General features: G+C 45.9%; 2 protein-coding genes across 3 annotated transcripts; both read right to left on the bottom strand.

Annotated features, from left to right (window-relative positions):
- Nucleotides 1-360: 360 nt before the first annotated feature.
- Nucleotides 361-2,307, bottom strand: LOC306651578 (uncharacterized protein CXorf65 homolog; the record flags this gene model as incomplete). Its single annotated transcript, XM_079124243.1, has 5 exons — nt 361-809; nt 1,354-1,422; nt 1,757-1,891; nt 2,076-2,162; nt 2,283-2,307. 5 exons carry the CDS (start codon nt 2,305-2,307, stop codon nt 535-537), a joined length of 591 nt encoding a protein of 196 aa, XP_078980369.1. The 3' UTR covers nt 361-534.
- Nucleotides 2,308-2,842: 535 nt separating this feature from the next.
- Nucleotides 2,843-6,753, bottom strand: IL2RG (interleukin 2 receptor subunit gamma). Of its 2 annotated transcripts, none has more exons than XM_079124920.1 (8): nt 6,571-6,753; nt 6,197-6,350; nt 5,800-5,981; nt 5,462-5,601; nt 4,848-5,010; nt 3,992-4,088; nt 3,668-3,737; nt 2,843-3,325 (listed from the first exon to the last, which is right to left on the bottom strand). In XM_079124920.1, the coding sequence occupies exons 1-8, from the start codon at nt 6,683-6,685 to the stop codon at nt 3,131-3,133; spliced, it is 1,116 nt and encodes a 371-aa protein (XP_078981046.1). In that variant the 5' UTR covers nt 6,686-6,753; the 3' UTR covers nt 2,843-3,130. The 2 variants fall into 2 exon arrangements, with proteins under 2 accessions (XP_078981046.1, XP_078981045.1); XM_079124919.1 differs by having other exon boundaries at nt 6,547-6,752.
- Nucleotides 6,754-10,420: the final 3,667 nt, after the last annotated feature.

The raw sequence follows: 10,420 nt of genomic DNA, 5'->3' as shown, positions 1-10,420 counted from the left end.
GGCAGATAGGTGGGGGTGGGGAAATTTCAGCCTGGGAGGTAGTGGAGTATGGTGGGGGAGGGCCACCTAACCCCAGCAGGAGTAGGCGGGCTGCAAGATAGGCCTCCCAAGGGGAGGTAGTCTGGTTTGACAAGACCCCACCCCCTACTCCGTCCCTCAAAGGCTCATTGTACCAGACTTCAGTCTTTCCTCACCCCCACCCATGTGCTTGCTACAGCCCTCTCCTGCTGATCCCGTCCACCCTCCCCGGGGCCTGGGGCCTACTTAAGCCTTAGTGCAGATATTGGGAGAAAGAGTCTGTCTCGAAAAAGAAACTTCACGTTAAATTCCAAGAATTTCATACCCAAAATTATTGCTCTCACTTGGTCACTTTATTGAGTTAGCGATGTTTATCCCTCCTACCGAGATAGTCTGTTCTGGTCTTAAAGGGAGGGCCCCTGCGAGTGGGAGGGGGCCCATCTTCATCTGATCTTCCTGATTTGGACTGGAAAGGGAAAGTCAGTAGATAAACAAAGAGGCCCTGCAGGGAAGGTTTCAACAAACTAGGACCAAAGGGGAGACAATAGAAGTTAGGGACATGTCTTGGTCAAAGGTATAGGATTTGCAAAGGAAATTCATCCCAGGGGGCCGAGGTGAAGGAAACTTCAGTGGTCTAGTGGGGAGAGGGGAGTGCTGGAGTGGGCCACATGTGGAGAGTCTTACTGGAAGATTGAGGGTAGATTCAATTGGAGTGATCTTCTTGGCTTCCAGGGTTCTAAGCATTTTCACTCGGCTCCTCTCCATGAACTCACATTGTGTGCGCAGCGCATCTAGGAACCAGGAAAAAGACAACCATGCCTCTGAGTACTAGAGACCTCACCATCCCATCATTCAAATGATCAATTGGAGTAAACTGGCCTAAGATGGAAAGGATGGTGTGGTGATATGGAGATACACAGAGAAGATGGCAGAGACATGGGGCACGGGGAGTGACACATCCACATGGTTTAAATTTCCTAAAGTGGACCTAGACCCTGTCCCCATTCTCTTTTTGTGGTACTAGGAGATTGAACTCAGGGATTCATGTATGCTAGGCAAGCATTCTACCACTGAGCTATATCCCCAGACCTTTTTTATTTTGAGACAGGGACTCACTAAGTTGCCCAGACTGACCTGGAACTTGCCATTGTCCTCCTGCTTCAGCCTCCTGAGTAACTTGGAATACAGGTGTGCACCACCACACCTGGCCCTGCCTCTTTTACCTAGGATCCTATGAACTCACTTTTCATGGTACACTAGTCCCACCCTATATTTTCCATCTCACAGTTATGTACAGTACTCTCCATGTTCTTCCCTCCACATCACACTTCTTACCAAGCAGTTCGGGTTCTGGATTCTTCAGGAGGGGCACAAAAGCTCTGTAGGCATTCTCAAGTCTGGTACCTGTAAACATAGCCTTCTGCTATATCCCCAGCCCCTGTCACCCAGTTTCCACCCCTCTGAAGCCCAAGATTTCAGGACTCTAACACTAAACACTACCTTGAGTTGGTGTACCTTATTTTCTCCCCTTAGGTATTGACCTGAGGGGAAGTTATGGACTCTAGGCTGAGGTAGGGGAACATAGTATGTGTGAACAAAACCTATTGTCATAGAGGCAGTGCCCTTTCTTAGGCTGACTAGATATGGTCAATTTGAAGGTGCCCTACTTTAAGGACAAGATTTGTGATCCATCTTGAAGGCTTTGCTCTATCTCTGGGGAATATTCCTAAGCCTCTACCTGGTGCCCCACGCTCCACCTTACAAACATAGTAGGTGTCCCGAGCTGTAAGGAATTTGCTGGCATATTCTCCAGGAGTCTTCATCAGGAAAAGCAACTTCATTGTCCCCGATTCATCACACAAATCGATGGTGTCTGGAGGGAGGCCACAGAGTAATCGGGACAGCTAAGGACAGAAGGTGGAAGCAAAAGGGGCCAGTGATCCTACATAAAATGAGTTGGAGGAAGCTGTAGAGATATGAGGAACCTCTCTTGGGAGCTACAGATGCCCCTACTGCTTCTGACCCTTGGCCCTTGGTCACCTCCCCAATCTCCTCACCTGTTTTACGCAACCCCACTTTACTGCGGATGTAATGCAGCAACGGGAAAACAGAGCAATTGGTATTGACAAGAAACTGCTGATTATCTGAGAAGAGAAGGGATGAGGCATGCAGGATCTTCTCTAGTTATACAATCTCCATGATCTCCACTGCTCTCAACCCTCCTAACACCCATACCCAGATTCCAGCTCTGTGTGACCCCTCACCTCCATGTTTGATGAAGATGAACATGCTCTCCAGGTCATCTCACTCTCCAGAGAATACCCTGATGAGTCATGTGGAAGGAGGGCGTTCTAGAGGCCCTAGGGGGTCAAGTGGGCCCATAGGGTTGGGGGACCAGAGGGGCAGATGGATCTCATAGGCTGAGGAAGCCCGGATTGGGCAGACTCTGGGGAGAGAACTAGTGGCAGATGTGGATAATCAGCATCCCTAGGGGTGGGGCCTGAGGCTGCAGTTGAGGGATTATGAGGTCAGAAACAGAAGGTAGAGTAAGTATGAAGAGAGAACTTAGGTGGGGGTCTATAAAAGATTTGTGGAGAATGGGAACAACATGGCAAATCTAACTCTGAACTGGACTCTGGAATGAGTACAAAAATGTAATGGAGAAAAATAAGTGTTCAGAACAGCACCCCTTTTGTTAATTTATAGCACTACCCCTTCCCCAACTTGACTCTACTATTCCTTTTTCCTAATCCTGCACCATGCCTCCCACCCTCATTGTACCCCATGTTTCCCCTGCTCCCCACCCCCATGACAGACTTCTTGATGAATGTCAACAGAAACTTTATTTCTTGATTCAGAAACAATCAAAGGGTAGGTGGAAAAGGGGAGGGAAGGGATCAAGGGATGGAGAGAGGGAGATAGTGTCCTGTAAAAAGGAAGGGCCAGATTGGGGGAGATAAGAAACATGTACAGGATAAGGGGGCAATTCAAAAGTAGGGGATACTGAATGAAGGGGCAGTTAAGTTACATGGGAAACAATTCAAAATTAGCCACAGGAAGTGGCAGTGAGCATTGTTAGTACCACTTGAGGCTATAGGACCTTGGAGTTCTGTCAGGGCATTGGGGTTTCAGGCTTCAGGGTATAACATGGGGGTGCCCAATAAGGGCTATGCTGGCTGGATGGGGAGCCCTCAGGTCCCTCTCCTAAGGCCCCTCCTTTTGGGGGAATCTCACTGACGAGGCAGAGTCGTTCACTGTAATCTGGCTGCAGACTCTCAGCCAGTCCCTTAGACACACCACTCCAGGCCTAAAGACAAATATTTCCAGGTCAGAGGTCAGTTAGGGGCAGGAAGCAAAAGACCCAGGCTCAGTGCCAAAGGAGCTCTCATGATGTCTGCAATCACTATGATTACAGAAGGGACGCCCAGATTCCTTGAACCCCCAATACCACTGTTTCCATTCATCTCACACACACCATAATCTATTCTTTTGTGTGTCTCTCTCTGTCTAGCCCATCCCCCATTTGGTCAGCCACATCCTGACAGTTAGTGCAGGCCCCCCTTCACTCTGTCCAAACCCTCCCACCCAGTCTTGCTGGCAGGCAGTTGGCAGTTGACAGACTGCAGTATGCTTATGACAGCATTCTCACCGAAAAGTTCCCGTGGTACTCGGTGACCAGATCCTCTAGGTTCTTGAGGGTGGGAATTCGAGGCATTGTCCTGAGTGGGGGAGCAAGCCAGAACAGGAACATGTAGGTTAAAGCTCTTTCGTTATCCTTCTCCCAGTTGCCCCATATGGATGGAAGGGATTCCATGTTTTCTGTGCCTGTAGCTTCCTCCCACCACCATGCCCTGTTGAGTGATCTCTCATTCCTCACTATCCTGTTCTCTACTCCTGAAGACCCTGAAATAACCTTCCTCCACTATTCCCAGTTATCCCCATCTCAATTTTTCTGGGCTTCCTGAAATCTTACCGTTCCAGCCAGCAATACACACAGATGAGACTAAAAACCAACCCCATGGAGCCAATGGGGATAAGCACAGCCTCCAATGCAAATGATGAAGGATTCTCTACAGAAAAAAAGGAAAGGAAAAAGGGCCTTACATTTGTGGTGCCTCTATCATATAGGCACCAGGCACTGTGCTAAACACACTCCCTGTACTTAATCTTCACAACAACCACTGAGAGGGAGGAAAAATCGTTATCTATATTTAACAGATGAGGAAACAGAATCAAAGGGGTCAGTCTGGTTCCAAGGCCATCTTCACCATGTAGACTCTTTGGAATGCTGTAGGGAAATATTACACATTCCATACCCCCCTGAGCACCCTTTGGTCTCCTTCTCAATCCACTCCCTTACTCTGGTGATACATTGACCCAACCCTACACAGAAAAAACCTTGCTTCCTTGGGGTTGAGGTTGAAAAGTGAGGGGAGGAGGGGCATCAAGTTTGGGGGATTAGGAATAAGAAGCATAAGACGGGGCTGGGGTTGTGGCTCAGTGGTAGAGCACTCCCCTAGCATGTGTGAGGCCCTGGGTTTGATCCTCAGCACTGCATAAAAATAAACGAATACAAAAATAAAATAAAGGTATTCTGCCCACCTACAGCTAAAAGACAGGGCTGGGACTCAGTGGTAGAGCGTTTGCCTAGCACATGTGAGGCACTGGGTTTGATTCTTAGCACTGCATAAAAATAAACAAATAAAATAAAGGCATTCTGTCCATCTATAACTACAAATTAAAAAAAAAAAAGAAGCATAAGACAGTAGTATTAGGAAGACTGGGGTGCGAGGCTCATAGATTGGGGTCATGTATTTGGCCCATTTTACCGTTTGAAGTATTGCTCCCCCAGTGGATTGGGTGGCTCCATTCACTCCAATGCTGAGCACTTCCACAGAGTGGGTTAAAGCGACTCCGAACCCGGAATGTGTACAGTTTCTGCCCATCCACACTAGGCAGGGAGAACCTGTGTCTGTGATACACTGGTTGTTCCTTGGAAAGAAAGAGTGAGGAAAGATGAAGTGAGAATTGAAGTCCTGCCTACACTACAGTGTCATGTTCCAGTTCTTTTAAATTCTGGTTCTTCCCAGTTCTGAAGAAACCCTGTTCTGATTCTTCCCAGTTCTACTGCTTCCCTTCTCTCTTGACTATTCAATCCACACTGCTCCCTTTACTGACCTAAATCTAATGCCTTCCCTCCAGATCCCCTGAATGGCTTCCTTTTGTTTACTTGTCTATCTGGTGTCAGGAAGCCTATGGGTAGTGAAACCTAAATGAAAACTCACTGGTGATGATAGGGAAAACAGTTGAAGGGGTGGTACACAGAGAAGCTGGGAGGCAAAGAACGGGAGCTTGGTATTAGGTGCTCCTATCTGGTCAGCTGAATCTTTTATTCCATACTTATTTGACCTTAGCTGCTGCATTCACGTCCCCAGTCACTCACAGTCCAGCTGCGATCCCGGTCACTCCGGTACTGCACCAAGTGCTCCAAACAGTGGTCCAAGTATCTGCTGTTCCATTTCAGTTCTAGCTGGGATTCACTCAGGTTCTGAAGTGTTAGATTCTCCGGAGCCCAGGGGATCACTGGAGATATGTGTGCATGTGTGTTCATTCCCCTAGCCTAGACAAGTCAGGATCTTGAAGGTAGTGCCTACCTTATCCCTCCTCCCATCCCCGTCCCTACCCTCTCCCTACCTCCTCCTTCCTGCCCATGTACAACAATGGGGAAAGAACACCACTCCACATATCCCAATGCCTCTTGACTACTTCTTTCCAAATTACCCAGATTCTGCAGTTTTAGCTCCCATTCAGTCTGCCTCTTGGGTTCCCGGGGGTCCCGGAGCTGGACCACAAATGTTTGATAGAGATAGATCTCCTCTTTTTGAAACCAACAGCCAGAAGTGATCTCTTCTGAGAACAGATAGTGACCACACTCCTGGACTTTATTATCAGACTTCTTGTACCTAGAGAAAGGTTGAAAGGAAGAATGGTGGGGCAAATTTGGGTACTGCAGTTGTCCACAGCCTAGCCTCATCTAGTCTGAACTGACTTAAATTTCATGAGAAAACAGTGGGGTGTCTGGGAGGTTGGCTACCCTCTTTCTAGGACCCCATGTAGTCCTTCTCATCCAGCCCACCTCCTCTCTTTCCCCTGAACAATCCCCTCTTCCCTCTCATACCAATAGTGCAGAGTCAGGTTAGTAGGCCGGGGCTCAGAGCTGCTGTTCCAAAGGCAATTCATGTACTCGACATTAAACACAAAGCACTGAACCTCTGGTAGGGGCAGAGTAGTAACATTAAGGGACCCAGGGTTCATAGAGGTCAGGAAGAGATCTAGGTGGGGGAGAAAATGGAGTGGGGGAGGGAAAGAAAAGAAATGATGGTCAGAAAAAGGAGTAGTGTGAGGTGGGGTACCCTTCCCTTGTCCTCCCCATTCCACTCTTCATTGTAGCCCACATTGTTGTAATAGCCACTGGGCAGGTTCCAGATTTCTGTATGGCCCCTTCCCATAGCCCCCCTCTCCACCAACCTCCTCCAGTCCCAGATTTCCCACCAGCTGTGGTGTCTTCATTCCCACTGGGTGTGAGAACCGAGGAGTTCAGCCCCACCCCCAGCAGAAGCAGCTGCAGGAATAAGAGGGATCTGAGTGGCAATGATGGCTTCAACATGGTGCTTGCTCTTCGTTTCCCGGGTGTAGTCTGTGTCGGGAACCTGGGCCCCTCACCCGCTAGCCCTCCCTACCCACACATTTCCTTCTATCATGGCTTCCGGTGGAAAGAACCTTAGAAACCAGGGCTTTTCAGAGGGTGTGGCAAATGTGTTCAGTGACAAGGCTAAGTCTTCCGGGAGGTTAGGTGTTGCTATAAAAGATGGTGTTATGTAGAGACTAAAGCTGGGCGTCACAAACTCAAGTGTCCTCAGATCATCTAGATCCTGGGAAGGATCTGTTCATCCCCACTGCCACAGTTCCCAGTGACCTTCTCTTCTAATTCTCTTTTATAGTGAAGGGTCTGAACACCCCCACCCCCTGCCATCGTATGCTACGATCCTTCCTTGGCTCAGTTGCCCCTAAATCTCTATCAAAGCTCTACTGTCTTGGGAGGATGGAAAATACTGTTTTGGCTCCTGCGGGCACATATATAGCTGTCTTTCCTCTGACCTAATCTGAACCAGAATACCCACCCTTAGCTGCTGCCTGAGCTGGGTCCCTGTGGAGACTGGTAAGCAGGTCTGACTTTAGAAATGGAGAATCAACAATACTAGCTTCAGACTCCCCATCTTCCTCCAAATCTGCTTTTCTTCCTGTCTTCCCTCTGAGTTAACAATACCGTCACCCTCTCAGTCACCCAGACTTAAAACCTCAGGATCCTCTTCAACTCCCCCCACCCCACCCTGAGAATCCAATCAGCCCTGCTTCTGTGGTGTTTCTCCCAGCAGTTTCCTCCTTTCCATTACCACAGCCACTGTGCTAAATCAGCCTTTCATTACCTCTAGTCATGATTATTACTGGAACCCACTAGCTGGTCTTCCTTTCTAAAGGCTCTCTGCTTTCTAATCCATTCTCCATTCTGTGGCCAGATTTACCTTGCTCACAAACAGAGCTGAGTGGAGAAGCTATTTACAGAAATTGTTTATCCGGCAAACATTTATTGAGTCTTTGATATGTGCCAGGCACAGTGCTTATGTTCTGAGAATATGCAGACAAATAAGACATCCTCATCATTCTAGAAGCTCATAGATAAGTGGGAAAGACATAAACAAACAACACAATACAGCATAATAAGTTCAATAACATAGATGTGCTCCAAAGTATGTGAGCACAGAAGAGGAAGTAACTAAATTTACCACGATGGAGGGGGAGGGGGAGTTCAGGAAAGCTCTGCTCAAGAGGTGTTCTTTGAGAGAAACTGACAGAATGAAAGTAATTTTACCAGACAGAAAAGGGGATAGGACATCAGGTGGAAGAAAGGTGCACTTGACTGGGTGTCTCAAGAAAACTGGATTATAGCCTGTAGTTCCAGCAACTCAGGAGGCTGAGGCAGGAGGATCAAGAGTTCAAAGCCAGTGTCAGTAATGTAGGAAAGCCCTAAGCAACTCAGCGAGACCCTGTCTCTAAATAAAATACAATAAATGGCTGGGGATGTGACTCAATGGTTGAGTGCCCTAGGGTTCCATCCCAGGTTCCAAAAAAAAAAAAAAAAAAAAAAAAAAGAAAAGAAAAAGAAAGAAAGGAAAGAAGAAAAACTGGATTATATGGTCCAGAATATATTAGTTCACTAAGGCTACCATAGCAAATTACCCCAAACTGGGTAGCTTAAAAGAACTGAAATTTATTTTCTCACAGTTCTGGAGTCCAGAAGTCTAAAATCAAGGTATTTTGAGAATTTGTTCCTTCTGAAGGGTCTGAGGAAGAATAGGTTTCATGCCCCTCTCTTAGCTTTTGGTGGCTGCTGGCAAACTTTGGCATTGTTTGGTTTGTAGACACATTACTCAAATATCCTCCTTTGTCTTCACTAACTTCTTTTCCCCTGTGTCTCATTTACCCTTCTCTTCTCTTTTAAGGACACTTGCCATTAGATTTAAGGTCCACCTTAATCCAGGATTTTCTCATCTGGAGATCCTTACCTTAATTATCTTTTGTCAAAGAAGGTCACATTCACAAGTTCTGAGTAGACAATATCTTTTTGGTAGTCACCATCCAACACACTACAGAGGGCATTATCCAGCTCAAAAGACTTCAAAAGCGGGTGGGGGGAAGGGAGAAAATAACAGAATGAATCAAACAACATTACCCTATGTAAATTTATGATTACACAAAGGTATGCCTTTACGCCATGTACAAACAGAGAAACAACATGTATCCCATTTGTCTACAATAAAAAAAAAAAGACTTTAAAAGCTACTCATGGCCAGGCATGGTGGTACACACCTGTAATCCCAGCTACTTGGGAGGCTGAAGCAGAAGGATCACAAGTTCAAGACCAGCCTCAACTAATTGACACCTTGTCTCAAAAGTAAAACAGGACTGAGTATGTAGCTCAGCAGTAGAGTGCTTGCCTAGCATACACAAGGTTCAGTTCCCAGAATTGTGAAAATACAGACATAGCTATTCATGACCTTCCAAAAAATTGCAAGTTGCTATCATCAACTCCAGTCACACTGGATACCTCATTATGCATTTACTCTCCGTCTGGGTCTGAGTGGGTTTAACCTCCTAAATTTCTTTAGGTTAAAATCCTCCATACCTATTAGAATGGTCAAAATCCAGAATATTGGTAACACCAAAGATAGCAAGGATGTGGAGCGACAGAAATTCTCATTCATTGCTGGTGGAAATGGGAATAGAAGACTCTGGGTTCATCCCCAGCAGACAAAAACAAAAAAAAAAAAAATCCAGGCTTTGGGTGATAATGATGTGTCAATGTAGGTTCATCAGTTGTAACAAATGCACCACATGCACCACTCTAGGGCAGGGACGTTGATAATGGCGGAGATATGCATGTAGGGGGAGGGATATGGGAATTCTCTGTACCTTCTGCTCAATATTGCAATAAACCTAAAACTGGTCTAAATTAATTCTTTTTTAAAGTCCTTCAGAGCTAGGTCAAATGTTATCACTTCCAATATATTTTCCTCTTCCCAATTAGAATTAACGTTTCTCCCCACTGTGATTCAGTAACATTTTGTTATTGCTATTTTACTTTTTTTAAGTTGTCAATGGACCTTTATTTTTATTTATTTATTTGTATGTGGTGCTGAGGATCAAACCCAGTGCCCCATACCTGCTAATGTGGCACTTTAGCTGTCTTTTCTCTAAAAGACAATGCCATAATAGAATGTTTTCTCTGGAATCAAGAAAGAATCCTAGTCCCAGCTCTGTTACTTTAGTAGATGGGAAGCATTGGACAAGAAAATTTTCACTCTGAAGATCAGCTTCTTGCCTGTAATCCCAGTGGCTGGGGAGGCTGAGGCTGAGGCTGGAGAATTGAAAATTCAAAGCCAGCCTCACAGTTTAAGCTGACCCTGTCTCCAAAAAAAAATTTAAAAAAAAAAATTAAAAAAAAAAAAAAAAAAAAAAACAGAAGAAAACAAAAGGAGAGAGAGAGAGAGAGAGGAAAGAAAGAAAGAAAAGAAAATCAGCTTCGTTATCCACAAAATGGAGACAATTACAATCCCTAGATCATGGGGCTATTTGCGGATTAAAGGTAATAAAGTCTGAAAAGCATGTTACTCAGTAGGTGCCTCTAACTAAAGCAAAGGTTCTTAACCTGGTGTTCATTGACACATTGGGGATACAAGGATGCGCTTCAGGGTGTCTATCGAGAATTTAAATTTTTCTGGAAAGAAGGTCTACAGCTTTCATTTTTACCTTAAAAGTTTAGCGAACCAAAAAAGGTTAGGAA

Source organism: Sciurus vulgaris (assembly GCF_902686455.1).
Source record: "Sciurus vulgaris genome assembly, chromosome: X".
NCBI classification, from domain to species: Eukaryota; Metazoa; Chordata; class Mammalia; order Rodentia; family Sciuridae; genus Sciurus; species Sciurus vulgaris.
Note: the sequence above shows the minus strand (reverse complement) of the source record. Positions and strands in the feature narration are given on the sequence as shown.